General features: G+C 44.2%; 1 protein-coding gene across 1 annotated transcript in view; it reads left to right on the top strand.

Moving 5' to 3' along the window:
• The window catches only part of DNAH8 (dynein axonemal heavy chain 8), a gene marked incomplete at its 3' end in the record, with an annotated part of 261,455 nt that overhangs the window by 137,962 nt on the left and 102,886 nt on the right, over positions 1-20,607 (top strand). Inside the window, exons 43-54 of the mRNA XM_079779684.1 lie at positions 71-178; positions 1,288-1,422; positions 2,855-3,016; positions 5,182-5,428; positions 5,533-5,774; positions 5,855-5,995; positions 7,247-7,484; positions 9,473-9,615; positions 10,049-10,183; positions 10,723-10,845; positions 15,278-15,491; positions 18,450-18,559. Of these exons, the coding sequence (XP_079635810.1) occupies positions 71-178; positions 1,288-1,422; positions 2,855-3,016; positions 5,182-5,428; positions 5,533-5,774; positions 5,855-5,995; positions 7,247-7,484; positions 9,473-9,615; positions 10,049-10,183; positions 10,723-10,845; positions 15,278-15,491; positions 18,450-18,559 (1,998 nt within the window). The remainder of the gene's footprint in view (positions 1-70; positions 179-1,287; positions 1,423-2,854; positions 3,017-5,181; positions 5,429-5,532; positions 5,775-5,854; positions 5,996-7,246; positions 7,485-9,472; positions 9,616-10,048; positions 10,184-10,722; positions 10,846-15,277; positions 15,492-18,449; positions 18,560-20,607) is intronic.

Here is a 20,607-nt window from a genome sequence, read left to right as displayed (position 1 = left end):
CATAACATAATTTACATTTTTTACTTGTTTTTCATGCACATTGTTGAATCTCACTGCATTAATTTTCCAGATCATTATGCGAGTTAAACTTGCAAGCTGTGGTTTCCTTGAAAATGTTATCTTGGCTCAAAAGTTTTATGTTCTTTACAAACTGTGTGAGGAACAACTTACCAAGCAGGTAACTTTGTCCATTTATTTTTCCCCTAACTATAGAACTTGATTTTTTACTTTGCAATTTTACCTTGATAAAATGCTAATCATTTTGAAAATCTCTTTGACTCTTTGCTAAAATAAATTTAATTACTTTGACCTGTTGGTTATGTATCTTTAATACCTGTTTATTTTTGAATAATTATAAATTCAACAAAACTTTCCAAGAAATGTACTTTGGAGGTCCCATATATTCACTACCCTACTTCCTTCAAAGTTGGCATCTTATAACCATAGTACAATAACAGACCCAGAAAATGGCCATAGGCAAAATCCAGAGTTTATTAAGGTGTCACCAATTGATCATGCACTCAGTGTGTGTATGTGTGTGTAGTTCTATGCAATTCTATCACATATGTAGATTTGTATAACCACCACCACAATCAACATACAGAACTTCTATCACCACCAGGTCCCCTCATACTACCCCTTCATAGCCACAGCCTCCTCTCTCCCAAATCCCATCCCCTTGCAGCCACTGATCTTTTCTTCACCTCTATAATTTTCTTTCATAAACATTATATAAATGGAGGCACATAGTACATAACCTATTGGTTATGCATTTTATTTTTTTAATTTTTTAATATATTTTATTGATTTTTTACAGAGAGGAAGAGAGAGGGATAGAGAGTTAGAAACATCGATGAGAGAGAAACATCGATCAGCTGCCTCTTGCACACCCCCTACTGGGGATGTGCCCGCAACCAAGGTACATGCCCTTGACCGGAATCGAACCTGGGCCCCTTGAGTCCGCAGGCTGACGCTCTATCCACTGAGCCAAACCGGTTTTGGCAGGTTATGCATTTTAAATCTTTTTGCCTCTCAGACGGTAATCAGGCTGTCTTATTCTCCAACGATGTTTAAAAGTGTGGACACTATCATACAGCTTGGTCTTTCCGATGGAAGGATCGTTTTTCAGTCAAAGGACAGGTGGAAGAATTCAGCTACTGAAACTTTGCAGCTCAGCCACTCCAAAACTACAGTACATAGGGATCAGAATACCTACTATATGTATATAGTGGGTCTACATTGAGAGCTTTTCAATTAGATAATCTTTTCCCCTTCCCCCCATCTTAGGTTCACTATGACTTCGGGTTGAGAAATATCCTATCTGTATTGAGGACCCTTGGATCTCAGAAAAGAGCCAGACCGGAAGATAGTGAATTAAGCACCGTCATGAGAGGACTAAGAGATATGAACCTTTCCAAACTGGTATCTTTCTTCTCTGACTTCACTCCTCTTCCAAGAATTTGACGTGGTTTCTTTCTACTTGGCTGACAAGTGTGTGTGTGGGGGTGGCGCGGGTGGCTCATGTTAGGCTGCGAACATGAATAATTGTAGCAACAGTAGGAGTGTGAACCTACCACTGTGCTTCCAGAAGGCAAAAACCCCATGGCCTGTTTGACCAGCCTGGGCCAGAGGTGCACCCCCTTGTCAGTTGTGTGCCCTAGAACAGGCCTCATCCGTGGGCTTCAGCCCCAGGTTTCAGTCCAGTACTCGACCATTATTCATAATGAAGCATGTTCCAAACATGGAAACCTGGGTTCACAGGGAACCACGAGACCTTTTGCACTGTCTATGCTTAGCTGATCTCAGCTATGTCTCTCCCCAAACATCAACACTATTTCTGTTTTCCCAAAATGCATTGGAAGCTTGCTATGGAGATGACAACAGTTGTTACACTGCTTTCATTCTTGCCCCAGGACCAGGTTGTTCTGAACTAGCTGATGGGCAGGTTCACGTGGTATTTATTCAAAGGACTCTCTCTGCTGCATATAGTGTCCATGCCCTGGGAGAACAAGGCTGAGGAAGAACTGGTTCTCGGGAAGTTCACACTGCGGTTACAAAAACTAACACCAGTGTAGTTCCTTGCTATCGCAGCCTTTTCAGGGGGTATTGTCCGGGTTGCGGCTCACAGCCACTCTGTGGGACGTGGACGGCCCGTGAGGGCACGGGACTCAGAGTCTGGAGAACCCATCCGCAATCGCAGTCAGCTGAGAAGCTGGGACAAAAATCCACAAGGCTTTCTGATGCCGAGTGCTCTGCTCCTTCCCTGGGAGAATGGTATCCTTGAGACTCCTAGACAAGCATCCCAGAAAGCATCGGGGGCGCCCCAGAAAGTAAGGCGGGATCAGAAGTGGTCAGCAGCTGAGAGTGGGGTGATCCAGGCATTAAAGGCGTAGCTAGGAAGGATTCGACGCAGTTTACTCAAACCTGCTGCTTAGAAGTCAGAACTCTGATGATGGTTTTCCAGCTGATGTTGGATGAGCCAGTCATGCATGGATATATCCTTATAGTAAAGAGATATTACTATTCTATTTTCATGGGGTAGGGACTGTTAATGGCCTGTTTGAAGTTGATGTGCATACCTGGCTGTGAGAAGCAGAGCGTTCATCTGACAAAGTACTGAGGTGAAGTCACCTTGCAGCAGGAGCCTGTAGAGGACGCCGAATGCCAGGGAACTTGGCTGCGATGCTGTAGGTAGCATGGCTGCAGTGGCGCCATTCGGGAGCGAGTCCTAGAGGTTACAAGTCTGCTGAGGAGAGGACTAACCTCTAGGCAGGACGTGATGGTGCTGTGTGCGTCCTGGCTGGTCGGTGCCCATTTGTTGACTGTAGGAGTAAGTTATTCTCTGCCTTCGTAGGTCGATGAAGACGAACCCCTGTTCCTCAGCTTAATCAACGACCTGTTCCCAGGACTGCAGCTGGACAGTAACAGTTACGTGGAACTACAAGATGCCGTGGCCCGCCAGGTTCAGGCAGAAGGTCTGATAAACCACCCACCCTGGAATCTCAAACTTGTGCAGGTAAAGAAATTTTAACCCATTATCAGTATAATGAGAAGCGTGTGTTGTTAAAGGTCAGCGTTTTAAGAGAAGAACTCATGATACTAGACTTATGTGGGAGCCCCTTTCACGTCCCGCGTGTTTCAGGGTTCCCGTTCAGGTCCGGTTTCTGGAGAAGGCCGCAATCAAAATGAAGAGACTGGAAAAGAGTTAATTTGGGTAAATGGGGGGCCAGGCGGGAGCCCACCTCTAGTGGGAGGACTACCGCTGCTCTGGCCTTTGCCATCCCTTTTATTGGGGTCCTGACATACACCCATTGCCCTTAGGCAGGTAATTCCCGTAACAGACAGATTATCTTATCAGTAAGGATTCACATGATTATTTGGTGGGGAAGTTGCCTCAGTTACCATTGTCTCAATTAGATAGGGAGTGGTTGGCTCTGACCTTTAGCTTAAAGGTTGACCAGCCTTCCCGGATTCCCTTTAACTACCAAGTGACAATGTTCGGTTTCTGGCAGTCTTACTTGATGTAAATGTTGAAACTCAATTAAAACCCATCAATGCAGGAAGAGGCCTCAGCGGGACATGTTGGTCCTAGCGGGATGGGATGGGTTGACCATCATCACAGCATAAAGTAGTGGTTCACTGAGGTGCTTACACCTGGTGAGAAGGTTGGGCTGTGGCCAGAATCGCAGGAGCAGTTGGGAGGGTGTATTAAGTTATACAAACTCAGGGAGGTGGAATGGTCCAGGACCAACCTGTCAGTATCGCCAGTGGCTGGGTGCCTCCCTGGGGCACGGAGCCTGAGGAGTCTGTCGGGTTAATCTGCGCCGGCTTTGTGTGTGGACGTGTTCACGCCCACACTGATACTCGAGTCTCCGTCTGCCCCTCTTGGCGTCTTTCTGTGCAACACATCGAACTCGCTGCGACAACCACTTTATCAGCAGCGGCGCGAAGCTGTCACAGAGGCAGGATTAAACCTCTATGAGCTTCCTGCTTTGGCGGGTATTTTCCAGGGCTTTTGGAATATGAAGGAGCTGAAATAGTGGAGAGCGTTAAAAACCACATTTCAAAATTAAAACTCTTATTTTAACTTAGTGTTTCTGCCAGATTATAAGAAGTACAAGTGTATGAAACAGATCCAGATCTTGCAAGGAAATACTTAACGTTGAAAAGTTTAAGTATTTGTTATCACCCATCTATGGGAAACCACTTAAAACCCCTTTTTAATTTCTGGGAGAACATAATTTTATGTCTGATATGGATACAGTGTACTGAGCACTGTTTTCGTTTTTTATGTCAATAACATTACTCTTATATGGGATGTTATGGCCACTGCCTCAGTCGCTTTGAACCTATGGGTTAAGTATTAATACATTTCTATTTGAATTTTAGGAGAACACAAATTCTACCTCTGATCAGCTGTGAGACCTCTCACTTATTTTTATTAACAAAATAATGGACAGGATGTTGTCACAGACACTGTCCACTTTTTAGTATGTCGCCATTTTTGTGTAATTCTAGCACATTCACCCACAGTCACCTCCCCCCTCTGGAGAACTGGAAGGGATTTGTTGCAGGCGCAGCAAGCTGCAGTGCCAGGCCTGGGGTTTTGTCACCTCGTTCCTGTCCTGCTTCCCCCTCCCTCGCTCCCCCCTCAGTTTCTCCTCAGAGCACTCCCCGAGTAAATCACCGGCACAGGAACCCTCATCTCAGGCTGTGCTTCAGGGAATCCAGGCGGATAGCTGTGTCACCTGGATCCTCCCAGGATGGTGTGTTGCTGCTTTCCACCACCAGGGGGCGATACCGCCACGCTGCACGCCGAGAAAGTGAAAAAAACTGCTCCATAGGTTTCAGCAAAACAAAATCACAAGGAATAAAATCAAGAGGTTTGAGAAGCAACATCTAGAGCCCGAATTAATTATTTCCAAATCTTAACTCAAATTCCACGTTGTCATTGCTTCATCCCATATTTTATACCGTGGTGCTAATTTACTTTCCACCTCTAGTAAGACAACAAAACAAAAAACCAAAACAAAAAAACAAAACAAAACATTTTTAAAAACCATTTTCTCACTTCACTGGGGTGATGATTAAAGCGTCCTCGATGCCAGCACTACTTCTATGTGGCCAGCAAGAGGCCTGTCGGCTGCATTTCCCAGTTGACTGTTCCATGTCCTTGCTTAGCTGTACGAGACGTCGCTGGTGCGTCACGGCCTGATGACCCTGGGGCCCAGCGGCTCGGGCAAGACCACGGTGATCACCATCCTGATGAAGGCGCTGACCGAGTGCGGCCGGCCTCACCGCGAGATGCGCATGAACCCCAAGGCCATCACCGCGCCCCAGATGTTTGGCAGACTGGACACGGCCACCAACGACTGGACAGACGGGATTTTTTCTACGCTGTGGAGAAAAACACTAAAAGCCAAGAAAGGTACACACAAAGCAAAGCCCCTTTGTGATCGATTCCTCCCCCCCCACCCCCACCAGTTTATAGGAACAGTTACTTGCTTAATTTTCTGTTGCAATTCTTTGCAGGTGAGAACATTTTCCTGATTTTAGATGGCCCCGTGGATGCCATTTGGATCGAGAACCTGAATTCCGTGCTGGACGACAACAAGACGCTCACGCTGGCTAACGGGGATCGCATCCCCATGTCCCCCAACTGCAAGCTTTTGTTCGAGGTCCACAACATCGAGAACGCCTCGCCCGCCACGGTGTCCAGGATGGGCATGGTCTACATCAGCAGCTCCGCCCTCAACTGGAAGCCCATACTGCAGGTGGGCACCGCGGAGGCTTGGGCGCCGCTGTCTCCCGAGCTCCGCTTTCCTAACCAACAGCCCCTGTTTCTGTGCTGCAGGCCTGGCTGAAGAAGCGCACTGCGCAGGAGGCCGCTGTGTTCCAAAGTCTGTACGATAAGATATTTGAAGATGTGTATACATACATGAAACTAAGCCTCGCCCCCAAAATGCAGCTCTTAGAGTGCAACTACATTGTGCAAGTAGGTTTTTTTTTTGTATATTAGATTTGTGGTTCTTTTTCCTACTCGGTTGTAGTGCAGAGGCATCTGAAATAGGAGCGGTATGAGTCCATGGACATGTTTTTATCCTGTGGCTGTGAGGGCTCTGCAAAGTTGGGTTGCTGTTGAAGCCTCAGCAATGCCATCACTGCCATCTCTCTGTTCCTTTCACTTCCCAGGGGGTGGTAGTCGCGGGAGAGGAACGAACTCTCGAGAGTGGACAAATAAATAAAGCTCGCAGCTCTACAGGAGAACACGGGAAGGAGCTGCTGGCAATCAGGAAAACCCGGATGCCATCTTGGCTGAGCAAGTTTAGCAGATAGCCTTTCTCCCCCTGCCCCCCCCCCCCCCCCGCCCGCCCCCGTGCTCAGTTTTCCTTATTAGTCTTTAGAAAAAAGAATTAAGCATAGACTTTTAAGGGATCCCCTGATTCTAGTCCATAGGCGATCCTCCCTTACCCATTCCAGTGTGTGATTCTTAGTGTAAGGAGCGTCCGTCAGCGAGGGTAGGTAGGTTAGAAAGAATACATAAGGCCAAAATAAATATGTAGTAATTACTTTAAAATGCATAACGGAAGTGGAAATATTTTGTGTTGCAAGACTGAGGATGTTTTACTGTAGATCTATTTCTTTCTGAAGACGAAGGGGGGTCGGCGCACATTTTTAAAGGAGCAGCTAGTACATATGTTAGGATTAAATCTCTATGCCCAACGCTCTGTCTCAGCCACTCAGCTCTGCTGTTGCATTGCAGAAGCAGCCAGACACTGTACATACATGAATGTGACTGGGTTTTAGTGAGACTTTATCTGCCCGCCAGGTGGCTGGCTGCTGGGGCCACAGGTTGCGGAGCCCTGCAAAACGTGGAAAGAAAGAAAAATCTCTGGTCTAGAAACTTGGAGGAACCAAACTTTAGAACCAGAAACTAGAAAACAGCTAGTGTAGGCTTCCCGCATTTCAGGTCAGGAAGCGGGACCTCAGGTCAGAGCCCTGAGCTGGGAGTAGAAACCTCACCGCCCGGTCCCCGGGTTAGCATCCTTCCCGCTAGACCACGCCGCCTGTCTAAAGCAGGACCACTTTCCTTCTACATGCTGGTGGCTGTTGGGCAGTGACCCCGCACTATGCGGACACACATTTGTTTTCTCCTCCCCTTCTTCTAAATTTAGTATCATCTAAAGTTTTTTACTTACGGTTTTAAATACAAAAAGTTATTTTATTGTATTTTAAATATTTTCAGTCTCTCACTCTTCTGGAAGGATTAATTCCCTCCAAGGAAGAAGGCGGAATTTCGTGTGTCGAGCATCTTCATAAATTATTTGTGTTTGGCCTCATGTGGAGCTTAGGAGCTCTTCTGGAATTGGAAAGCAGAGATAAGCTTGAAGCCTTTATGAGAAGCCACGAGAGCAAGATATCCTTACCAGACATACCTAAAGGCACAAATTACACCATGTATGAGTTTTATGTTACCGATTATGGTAAGCATAGTGACTTGGACCTGAAATGAAATGACATTTTTAAAAATGGGAAAAATCTAAACTTCCATGCTTCTGTGGGGAAATATTAAACCAGTTATGAGTAACATCATTGCTAATACATTTAAAAGGCAATAGATGCAAAGAATAGTATAATTTTGCATGTTGGCGGCGCTGGGAACTGGTATAGTGACGATTGACTTCTTTTAGAGTGCCCTAAGGGACATCTGGCATAAATAAGTTGGCAATGCCTCTTAGATCACCTACTTTCTAATGCTTGGCAAGGAAAGGCAGCAGTGTAGGGAACAGATCAATCCCACAACTTCCTGTTGGAAATGTCAGAGTAAGTAGAGAGTGAACCCAACAAATGGGTCCACCTTACCTGTAGCAGACCCGCCGCCCGTGGGTGGCAGGATCCAGCTCACCTCTCTGTAAAAGAAATGCCCTTGAGCTTGGTGCCTTTATCCAGAGCCTAACTCCCAGTTCTTCTAAGTCTCAGAGAAGAAAAGTCTTGCTTCCTCAAAACTGTATTTGCCTCTGATTCCTTCTAAAACCCTGAAACAGCAAAGGTATTTTTTTTAATGCACAAACTCAAAAGAATAGGAGAGTAGACTGTAATAACTTCATATTAAAAGCAAGAAAGCAGAATGGTAAGTGGCAGTTGATTGAGCACCTGGGCAAAGGTAAGCCCTACACCAGCAGTGGGAAGAGCTACAAAGCAATGTGGTGTATGTCACAGAACCTTCAAAGGGCTCAGGCATTGGACACTGAGGCAAAGGGGGAGGTAAGAACTAGAAGGCTGCTTGTAAGTCTGCCTGAATAACACCGCTCCAGGTCCTCTTTCCAAAGCCACACTGCTAGACAGCTGCACCGACCCCACGCTGGTCAAGGACTGAAGAATTATTGGCTGGAAAGTGTAAAACACAGGGCGGCCTGGACTTAGGGGACACCAGGCACATTTGAGGGTAGGGGAATCATTTGAAAATGGAAGTTAAGTGAAAGTTAGTATTTTAAAGGGCCTTTATAAAGAGACTGAGGTACATGAATTTTTTTTCAGCTGGCCATCTTTATCCAGAATGACCAATGATTTTACAGCATGTGATTAGATTTGGGATGATAAAAAGAAAGTCTAATTCAAAATGCAAACTAAAATTAAATGCATCCTTGAATCTAGATACGAATTCTCTCAGAATCCAGAGCCCAACCCAAGATGTTCTTTGAAAAGATCAATAACATTGATAAGTCTCTCATTAGAGCTATTTGGGGGAAGAAGAAAAGACATAACTCACCGTTGTCCAGAATGGAAGAGGGAACTTATCACTACAGATCCTACAGACATGAACAAAAATAAGAAATGAGTATTAGAAGCAACATTATGAAAATGCATTTGACAGTGTAGATGAAATGGACAAATTCCTTGAAAGATATAAAACTGCCAAGCATCATCAAGAAGAAAATAGATACTCTAAATATTCCTATATCTACTTAAAAATTGTGATTACTGGGTAAGATCTTTTTGCAAAGAAAACTCCAGGCAGAGATGGCCTCATTGGTGAATTCTATCAGGTCATTAAGGACGAAGTGATACCAATTCTATAGTCATCCTTTCTGTGGTCTTTCCCATCCCTTCTGTGGTCTTTGCCATCCTTTCAGTAGATGTGGCTTTCCTACTAGATACGACACACCTCATTGGTTTCACCTCCAGCTGATTTGTATTGCACTTCAGGCCCGATTCCTCTGGATGAATGATTTAGCAATTGAAAACCTTTGTAAGAAAGCAAAACAAATCTACCAAATGTCACATATATTAGATAAGCAAACATTAGCTTAGATATTAGAGAAGAAGTTAGATAAGCAGATATGTTAACATGTTTTAGGAAAAATTTTAAAATGTTTTTGTGGTTCTGTTGATTATATCACTTGCATTCTTGTATTCTGATTACTTTCGAAGAATGCAGTTTTATGACGATGAATTTTTACGTCCTGTCTAGGTGATTGGGAGCACTGGAATAAGAAACTTCAGCCATATTTTTATCCAACTGACAGTATTCCAGAGTATTCATCAATTTTGGTTCCAAATGTTGACAATATTAGGACAAATTTCTTGATAGACACCATTGCAAAACAAAATAAAGTAAGTTTGATAGTTTCTTAGATGATTGCAAACCATGTAAGAAGCACATCCTTTCCCACACACCACAGATGGGAATAGTAAATTCCAGCACAACGGGCTGGGGGCAGTGAGAGAAACATGTTTGGGAAATGAAGCCCAGGTCCCAGGATACACTCAACTCAATCTCCTCGGCACTGTGGGCCCCGCTCGCTGAGGAAAGTCCTCCCATACCCCGTGGTCCCGAGAATATCCACCCATATTTCCTTCCAGCACTTTCACAGTGTACATTTTACATTCAAATCTTTAACTCACTAGGCTATATTTTTGTGTAGATGTGATTCTAAAAAATGAGTTGTAGTAATTTATAGAATGAAAGCATGGCCACCTGAGCCATAAGATATTTAAAACTAAACATGTTATAACACCTTTCAACATGATTATCCTGTGATTGCAGGCTGTTTTGCTCACAGGAGAGCAGGGAACTGCAAAAACTGTAATGATTAAGGCCTATTTGAAAAAATATGATCCTGAAGTACAGTTATCCAAAAGTCTAAACTTTTCATCTGCCACGGAACCAATAATGTTTCAGGTAAAACTCTTCATTTGCTGAATTAATAAACATTAAATACATATTTTAAGTTGTGGCTATTATATAATGTATATGCATCTAAAACATTGATATATATATATGCACATATATGCAGATATACATATATATGTGTGTGTGTGTGTGTGTGTGTATATATATATATATATATATATATATATATATATATATATATATAGAAAGAGTGTTGCTTGTTGGCATTCAGCTATTTAACCTCCCTAAGGCTGAGATTAAAGCCAAATCCATATAGCATATTTGGATTAATAATATAATATTGATTAATAGCCTAAAATTTGGATGAATAGCCTAATATTGAGGCTGAAGCTGGACTTTTGAGTATATCTCTTTTAACATAAATTAATAATTAACATTCTAATAGCTTATTTTTAAAAATTCACAATATATGTTTTAATAATGATATTTATGCATATTAAATAGTATTCTCTGGAAAATATGCTCATTATTTTTAGAAATGTAGCTTGAGATCTAATGCATGAGACAAACCATTTCCTCTTTTCTAGAGAACAATTGAAAGCTATGTGGATAAGCGAATGGGAAGCACATATGGGCCACCAGGAGGCAGAAAAATGACTGTATTTATTGACGATATTAATATGCCCATCATTAATGAATGGGGAGACCAGGTATGACTAAACTAGCTCCTATAGGTGCTGACCAGTGGCTCAGTTGGTTGGAGCATCATCCCGTACACCAGAAAGGTTGCGTGTTTGATCCTGTCAGGGCACATAAAGGAGGCAACGGTTGATGTTTCTCTCTCTCTCTCTCTCTCTCTCTCTCTCTCTCTCTCTCTCTCTCTCTCTCTCTTCCTCTCTAAAATCAATAAAAACATATGCTCGGGTGAGCATTAAAAAATATATATATCTCCTATAGGTGGTATTGAATCAGTATTTTTAGTTATATATAAAAATGTTCATCGCCTTCATCTTACTAAGCCTAGTAATCATTCTTAGTCTCTTTTGATTTCTCGTTAGAGTTAACATTCTCCCTTCTTGAAATCGCCCTGCGGTTTTCAGCAACACGCCCTCCTGTCTCTCTGGCTACTTGATTTCATGTCCTGGCTCCTCTCTTCCTTTCCTCAGGGTTTAGCTTTACTCTGCACACTCTCCAAAGGAGTTCTTGACTTAAAAAACACTTTTTTAAAAAATATAAATGTGCCCCACACCACTGTCCTAGTCGTGATCATCTGCCAATCCCAGAGCCATTCCCTATTAGAGAAACTTATTGATGCTGCTAGAATTCTGCATGTTCCTCGTGGGATCCCAGCACCTCTCTCCTACCTCCATGCACTGCCTTATCAGCAGCCTCCACCTGGAGCGGCCTGGACCCATCCCATCCCGCCCTCTATCCCGGTTCACCCCAGATGACACCACTGGGGTGTCTGTGCTCAGGTCTGTGCCCCAGGTCTGTGCTCACCCTGAGAATAATGCCCAGACAGCCCTGCCCTCTCCGACCTCATCTCCTACCTCCCCACGCCTTCCTGTGGGCCCCTGGAAACCACGGTTCATCACAGAATTCACTGTAAATGTGACTTCTCTGAGAACCCAGGCCTGGAGGTGAGGGGATGTCCTCCTTGCTTCTCATTGCCCTCCCCCTGAAAGCCTGTCAGGCTATCACCCCTCTTTCCCTGCAGGGCTCAGTTCCCGATCTCTGTCACGTGCTGCAGTACTGTCCCTGTCACGAGGGCGCAGCCACAAGGGTGTGCCAGCTGTGCCGTCCACAGGGACTCGCTCTTCCAAGGGTCCTGCACATGGCTTAATGCTCTGTTGTCACCATCTCAAAATTCTCAACTTTTGAATTAAGAGCCTTGCATTTTCATTTTGCCCCGGGCCCTGAAAATTATGCAGCCTGCTCTCATAATTTTTGGTGATGCCAGTACCGACATACATGATCTTGGCCTCTTAGTTCCTTGACCTGGGAGAAACATGATATCTAAATATGCTGCCATTCGTGCCAAACATGTTTCTCTCAGAATTCTAGAGCATGCCTCCCACCCTGTCTGAAGGACTCCTTCCTGCAGTCATGCTCTACACTTTGTCATCAGTGCAACTCCCTCATTATCTCAATTGCAAGCATTTTATTCTCTGATCACCACGTCCACTCTGTAGCTTGGTCGCTCTCCTGACTCCAATGGAGCTGCTATCCATTTTTTCCTACCATCATTAAACTATTCCCCATTTCCTCTAATTTCCTCTCTTCTTTTCCCAACTGAAGTTCCATGATCCATCATTATAATCACTGTAGCATACACCCTCTGCCTTAACCATGTTAAAACCATGTTAGAACTTTGTTTGCTCTCCTTCCAACTGTATCTATGCGGCTTGGCTGGAGAAAACCACACCTGGTTTCATTTTAAAATCATGATCACAACCCGGCTGTCATGGCTCAGTGGTTGAGTGTCGACCTATGAACCAGGAGGTCACAGTTTGATTCCTGGTCAGGGCACATGCCCAGGTTGCCATCTTGATCCCTAGTGGGGGGTTTGCAGGAGGCTGCTGATCAATGATTCTCTCTCATCATTGATGTTTCTATCTCTTTCCCTCTCCATTCTGCGGGGGACAAGGGAGGAGAGCAGGCAGGGTGGGGTAGAGTGCAGCAGGAAACCCTATTGCAGGATTTTTCCTGCAACGGGAACGCTAGTATATATACAAAAAGCCAATGACTGGAATGCCATAACGCCATAATGACCAGAACGACCAGTCGCTATGATGCCCACTGTGGCCAGCAAACCTCCCTCTTAAACTCCAGGTGTATATTAGTCTTTCTTCTATGCCCTCTATGTTTCTGTAATTCTCTTCTATATACCCCAGCCTTGTAATGCTTACGTTCTAGATAATTCTCCTCTCTGTTTTCCACTTCCCTAACTTTCTTCTCAACTTTGTCCAATCTACTGTCAAATTATTTTTGAGATTTAATTTTAGTTATTTGATTCTCTTTTCTTTCAAAAAATGCTGTCATTTTTAATAATTTCCTACTCCTTGCATATATTCTCAGATTTGTTGTCTATTTCTTTAAACATGTTTAGCACAGTTGTTTTAATTTCTGGGTTTGTTAATTCCAGCATATGGGGGGGTCTATGTGGTTCTGTTTCTGCTCTCTGTGGTTTAATAGTTTGTGTTCAGGTTCAAACTGTCTTGTTTTCTGTATGCGTTTTTGGCTGCTAGCTAGGTCATCGCCTTTGAAAATTATCTGAAGCCTAGGATGGATGTGCCCTCATCCAGACAGGTTTTGAGCTTTCTTCTGCCAGGTCCTTAAGAGCTTACTCAAGGATCAAAGCACAGTTAAGACTTGAAAGTCTCTGGCCCACTTAGGCCGTGTATACCCAACATGCGAATCTATGCAGGTGTCATCTTCAGGCCAGGGAAGCTTTTCCCCTTTCCTCCCCCCTTTCCTCCCCCCTTTGGTTGGGTTCCCAGGCCCACAGATCTCTCAGCAGCTCCTATAAGGTGAGGGGAATGGCAGCATATTTAGATATCATCTATAAACTGAAGAGTCCCTGAATTTCAGGCTCATGTGTCCAGTTAGGAATGTCTGGCTGGATCTCAAACTTACCGTGTCCTCTCCAAAGCCAAATTCCTGTTACTCCCTAAACCTGCTCTTCCAATAGTGCTCTCCATCTCAAAAAATAGCAACACCATTCAATCTCTTAGGGAATCGTGTTGGCTCTATCTCCAAACTATACCCAAGATTTATCCATTCCATTGCCATACCTGTGCAAACTACTATCTCTCTTCTTGACCATCACAAATGTCTCCTCATTGCTTCCGTTTCCTTTGCTCCTCTCAATCTATTCTCAGATCAAATCAGTTAAAACATGAGCCATAGCATGACGCAATCCTCTGCTCAAAATCCTCCATGAGACTTACAGAATACACATGCCAAAATTCTTATCGTGACTCAAAGGCCCTATCCCATGTGACCTCATCTCCCTGTGACTCTGCTCCAGCCACATTTATTGAGCCTTGTACACACTGGATATGATGTTCGCTCAGCACCTCAATTACTGTTTACTCTGCCTGCAATGCTCTTCCCCTAGGTATTTAAGTGGCTTCCTTTCTCATGTCCTTTAAGTCTTTCCTTACATGTCTTGAGAGCCAGAGCCTCCCTACTCCCCATATTCAGTTATACCTCTGAGTACTGCCTATTTTCTTTCTCTGCTTCATTTATATACCATTTCACATATATATATATATTTTTTTCTCTTCCACTACTAGAATGATAGGGACGTCTGTCTATGCTACCAGAAATCAGTCATTAAATGTTTGTTAAATGAAAGACTGCTATATTTGAGGTGCTTGTGTGTCTCAAATTGTGAGATGCCCAGTAGGAATTTGGACATAGAGGTGTGAGGCTTAGAAAGGAACCTGGAGGTGGTGTTCCATAGTTGAGACTCTTCCGGGTATAGGGTTGAGATGGCATCCTCTGAACAGTGGGAAGAGAAGAGGAGGATGGAGCCCTATGGAACAGTTACATGTGAGGGATGGGTGGAAAATGGTGCTTGGGATGTTACCAAGTCTTTAGATGAACCTGGAAAGAACTGAGTCTCTGAAACCAAGAGAGGAAACATTTTTAATAAGAAGGGAGTTTTAGCAATGTTAGAGGTTGCAGGAAAGATAAGGTGAGGACGCAAAACCCAAACCCAAACATTCAGTCATATAATTTTGAAAGTTCGGGAGTAAAACTGTCCCACATTCCGATGTAAGTATTTTGAAGTGTTGAATTTTGAGTGTGAAAGATAGCTACAGTAAAACCTGCAACCTGAGTACTATTGTAATTGTACCAAATATTCTACAATTCATTTAAGTGTATTTGGAAATTAGTTTTATCAATGTGATGAAGAGCAGATTGGACTTGCACCAGACACATTTAACTTATGGTTTAGATTTCATGGGTGATGGGTTAAATTGAGTAACCTTGAAGGTGATCATTAACATTTACAAGCACTTCCATGGTAAGAGTTGAATATTTTCTTTTAATCTCATCTGTACTAATTTTATAGGAGCTGTGGAGGAATGTGATAGCGATATGTTACTAAAGTAGTTCTGTATAACATTTCAGATAACCAATGAGATTGTGCGACAAATGATGGAAATGGAAGGAATGTACAGCTTGGATAAGCCTGGAGACTTCACTACTATTGTTGATGTACAGCTCATAGCAGCAATGATCCACCCTGGAGGGGGTCGAAATGACATTCCACAACGTTTAAAAAGACAATTTACTGTGTTTAATTGCACATTGCCTTCAAATGCTTCAATAGACAAAATTTTTGGTATGACTCTTCTTGGTGTTTAATTTTTTAATTGCATACATAATGGACATAAACCATGCAAAACCTTACTTAAGAGATAAAAGGCTCTGTTTGAAGTGGGGATTAAGTATGTGAAACAGAGAGCTAAGTACCAGAAAAGAGGGGAGTAAATACTAAGAAGAATGTTTATAGCCCCTGTTAAGACTCAGGCATATTTAGAAATAGCCTTGTTGAAGGTCGGCTTTAGAGATAAGCAAATCTTTGTGCTTTGGGTTTCTCGGCATGATTAATAAGAGGAATTTGGGCTGAGTAACTGCACATTGATCATAGGTTAACAACATAATATACCAAGTCAAATGTAGCATTTTGCTATGTTAATAAAAATGAACTTTTTAGTGCCAAATTTCAGTTCAATTAAACTATACCATCAAAAATTATGTTTGTGAAGACATACAAGAGAAACAGACTCATGAATGTGTGGACATTAATTATTTGACATGGCAGGTGCTGTAGATCAGAAGGGAAAGGCACTTTCAATGCGTGGTTCTGGGATATCTAGTAATTCTTATGGGAAAATCATTGAAATTGGACCCCTACTTCACACTAAACATAAAATCAATACAGATAGATTAAAGATTTAAATATGAACATCAAAGCTTATAAAACATTTGGAAGGAAATAAAGGAGAATATCCGAAAGACCTCTCTGTAGGAAAGAACTGTTTAAATGAGACCCAGAAAGCATAAGCCATACAGGAAAAGGATGATAAATTTGACTACTTTAAGAACTTTGGTTCCTTTAAAAAGCAGCATTAATAGAGAAAGAAAAAAACAAGATCCAAGTGGAAGAAAAAAAAATTTCAACCCACATAACAAAACAAAAAAAAGTTAGTATTCTGAATATTTAAAGAAATCTTATGAATCATTAAGAGAAAAGCAAACAACCCAATAAAAAAATGGGCAATAAGAAACCAGTACTTTAAGAAAAGGTAACCAAGTAGCAAGTAAACAAATGTAAAGGTGATAAACATTAATATTCAGGAAAATGCAAATTTAGAGCACCAAGGAAATGCCACATCATACCCGCTAGATTTGTAAAAAATGAACAGTTCTGATAAAATCAGGCATTGGTGAGAACGCGAAGCAACTGGGCGTGCAATTTGCCGCCAGCCCTGTGGGGAGTGATTAGACGTTGGTTCTGGTGAAGCAGACCTTGGCCACCCCCCAGCAGGTCCACTTCCAGCTGTATAACAGTTTACCATAGTTTTCCTTTACGGTGTGTGCTCTCTGAGTCTCACTTGAGAAGTTCTTTCCTACCCAGAGGTCATGCAGACGGTCTCCTGTATTTTTCCCCAAGCATTGTATAACTTTACCTTCCATATTTAAGTCCTCCATCCACCTGTAATTGCTTTTGCATCTGTGCCCCAGAACAATGTTCATGACAGCAAAAGCCTTGAAGTGACCCCCATATTTATTGACAATAAAATCGCATAAATAACTTGCTGCATAGGCACACAGTGTAATGCCACACAGCAGCAAATCTGAGCACATGCAGCTACATGCTTCGACATGGACAAAGCTCAGAAGTAGCATGTTGAGTAAAATAAGCAAGTCACCAAAGAATATATGAGTCTATGAAATCAAGTTTCAAAAATCAAGGTTAAAAAAAGTTAAAGTTCAGAAAAATAAGTAGCAAAGCCATAAAGCAAAGCTAGCTATGGTTCTCGCCACGTCAGAATGGTGGCTACCTTGGGGAGGGATAGGGATGGACAAAGGGCTTCTAGTGTCCCAGGCCATGTGGTGTCTCTCAGGTTGGTATGTGAGCATTTGCTCAGTTGTCACACTAGTTGATACACTCTTCAATGTGGTTCATATTGCAAGTTACATGTGGAAACAAACCAGAAATGGAGGCTCAGGAAGAGAGAAATAACTGCCCAGTCAGGGCCGTGTGGCTAGTGCAGGGCAGAGGCGTGGCGCTAATCCTGATTTTGGATTCCAGATCCCATGCTTCCCACAGAACACGCGCCCCGCAGGAAGCTGGAGACCCAGAACCCGAGGATTTCAGGCAGCACAGGGCCTTCCCGGCCTCTGGCGCCAGCGGCCGTGACTTCGGAGGACAGTTCCATGTTCCCTCCAGGCTCTCTTCTTCGAGCTGCGTGAACGAAGCCCAGTTCCTTTAGTTGCCTCCCGACCGCCCAACCTGCTCCGAATCTCAGAGCAGCGATTCACATTCATATTCCCCTGAAAATACCCTGCTCAGCACCGAGCATGTCACGCAGCGTGCCATCTCACTGGGGGGAATAGAGCACCCTGTTTTTGCAGTCGGAACCCCAAACATTCTAACCTTACAACGCCTCCTTCCCGAGGGCGGTTATGTCGCATTGTCTGTGCTGGGTGTGTCCCGGGAACCATGAGAGGACCAGCCCACGCCGGGGTGTTGACTGACTGCAGGTCCGGAGATGTGGGTGCTGAATCCATTTCTTTCAACAACCTCTCTGCTGACCGTGAGCAATTGCTTCGCCTGCCTGGGCCTGGGCTGCTGCCCTGCAGCATGAGGGAGTGGTCTCTAAGTCCTTTGCCAGCTTCCTCCGCCCCAGGATGAGTGCTGTGCTACAGGCTCTGAGCCAGGCTACGTGGGTTCAAATCTCAGACTCGCCCACACGCAGGCCGTGTGACTGTGGGCAAGTCCTAAACCCATATTAAAATGGGAAGAATCTGTCTCACATAGTAGCTCCACTGGCGTCAGGAGAGGGACCGAGAATTCTTTCTCAGAGGATGTTAGGAGGGTTAAATGAGCTAATCCATATACAATGCTCAGCACAGCCTACTAAGCTTCCCAGGCCCGCTGTTGACGTCGTTGAGAAATTCTTAACACCGCCTAGTCAGTCTTGTAATGATTTATTCTCAGGGATAAACATGCACCTTATAACCTTTTAATGAGCTTGCACCTTTAATCTTGTGTGTGTGTGTTGTTTTTCAGGAGTGATTGGCTGCGGATACTTTGATCCCTGCAGAAGGTTCAAACCTGAAATATGTGAGATGATTTCAAGTCTAGTTTCCGCGGGCAGAGTGCTGTGGCAGTGGACTAAGGTACCGTCGTCTGTGGTCAATCATAAAAACACGTCAAGTGTGTTCCAGCCTAGTTCTCGTGTGTGGCCCGCGAAGTTATCACCACATTACATGTGGTAATGCCGTTTTGTGCAAGACAAACGAGGTGCTCAGAGAGATTTAGGGCGCCTTTTCCTCCCAGGCAGCGCGTATGCTGATGGAATGATGCTTTCCATATGGATGAGGTGTTGCTATGAACCAGATATGACACCCAGGAGGAAGTAGAATTTTGCTGAAATGAAAACACTGCTTTTCCACTTGTTACTTTGATTTGTAACTCTCTGTATGTCTGTCTTCCTCCTAGACACGACCCCTCCCCTCTGATCAAACTATGCCAGACCCAGATATTTGCTGACTGAGTGGATACTTGGATTTCCAGATATTCTTAGCTAACCAAAACGTGTGTGTTCCTCAGAGGTGGAGCATGAGTTAGTAAATGGATGGAAATGTACTTAAAAATAGGCTAGATTTTAATACACAAGTCAGTGCCCTAGGTAAAGCTCAGCAGACCTGTGCCTGTCAGCAGATGGCTTAAGGCAGACTTATGAAAAAGCAATTAAGTGTAGGTCTGAGATAAAAACACCCAAGAACTCGCTGTTGCCAAATCTAAAGGCTGATTTCTTCTTCCTCTTACTTGACTTTCAGCAGCGTTTGACATAGACGGTCCCTCTAAACACTTTCTCCACTCGGCCTCAGAGGGGGCTCATCCTCTGTCATTGGTTACCTTTCTAAGCCCCTTCTCCACCCCCTCTAAGTACTGGCGTGCCCTTGATCTGGATGCTGGACATGGTTTCTGTCTCAGTATTTTTTAAGATATATTTTTATTGATTTCAGAGAGGAAGGAAGAGGGAGAGAGAGATAGAAACATCAATGATGAGAGAGAGTCATTGATTGGCTGCCTTCTGCACGGGATCGAGCCCGCAACCCAGGCATGTGCCCTTGACCGGAATTGAACCTGGGACCCTTCAGTCTACAGGTCAATGCTCTATCCACTGAGCTCAACCGACTAGGGACCCTTCGGCCCACAGGCCAATGCTCTATCCACTGAACTCAACCGACTAGGGCTCTGTCTCAGTCTTTTTACCCCAAATCTCATCTGGCCTCAGGGCTCGGAACACCTTTCTGTGCCAATGGCATCAAAATCAGGACCTGCATCCCAGCCTCGCTGCTCGGCTCCAGACCTGTTTCTAACTGCTTGGTGGACGTCACCATTTTGATATCTAACAACCATCTCACAGTTAGCATGCCCGAACAGAACTCTTGATTGTCCTTGAATGTGACCCTTCCCAGACTTCTGCATCTCAGTTACCAGCAACAACTGTCCTGCTCCTCGGGCTGAAAACTGGGCCAACCTTGACTTGTCTTTCCCATCCCCTGATTCCAGCCGGTCCGCAAGTCTCAGTACCTGCTTTCACAATGTGCCCCACGCTGAGAGCTTAGAGCCACCTCACTGTGAACCCTGATGGGGGCTTCCATCACCTGCCCGACCACGCAGCACCTTCCCAGCCAGCCTCCTTGCTTGCTTTCTGCCCTCCTGAGTCTGTTCTGCCACGGTCCTGAAACACCTTTACAGGAAGTAACCTAGAGAGCGTCCCTCCTCCTTAAAAGCACTAGTAGGTTCCCAGTCACATTCACAGCGAGAGCCACCACCTTGCTAGGGCTGTGCCCTCGCCCTGAGCTGGCCCTGCTCACCCATCTCCCTCCCACACTCTGCTCCAGCCACGACGCCTTTCTCCACCTCGGATCCAGGCCACTTCATGTGACTGATTCACATCCTTCTGACCTTCCTTTCCTGGATCATTTCCTCCAGAGGGCCTGTCCGTGGCCTCATCTCAGGCGTGCTCTGTCCCGGACTCCATTGTTTCTAACCATGATTTATAGCATTATTGTCTTATCAACATGCTTATTTCCTACGTATTGTCAGCTTCCCACTAGATCGGAAGCTCCCTGAGGGCAGCAGACCTAGCGGTCTCGTTTACTGGGTGTCTTCCCAGGGCAGTGGGAGGTGCTCAAACATCGTCATTGAAAAA

This window comes from Cnephaeus nilssonii, assembly GCF_951640355.1.
Source record: "Cnephaeus nilssonii genome assembly, chromosome: 9".
NCBI lineage: Eukaryota > Metazoa > Chordata > Mammalia > Chiroptera > Vespertilionidae > Cnephaeus > Cnephaeus nilssonii.
This window is presented reverse-complemented; position numbering and strand designations above follow the sequence as displayed.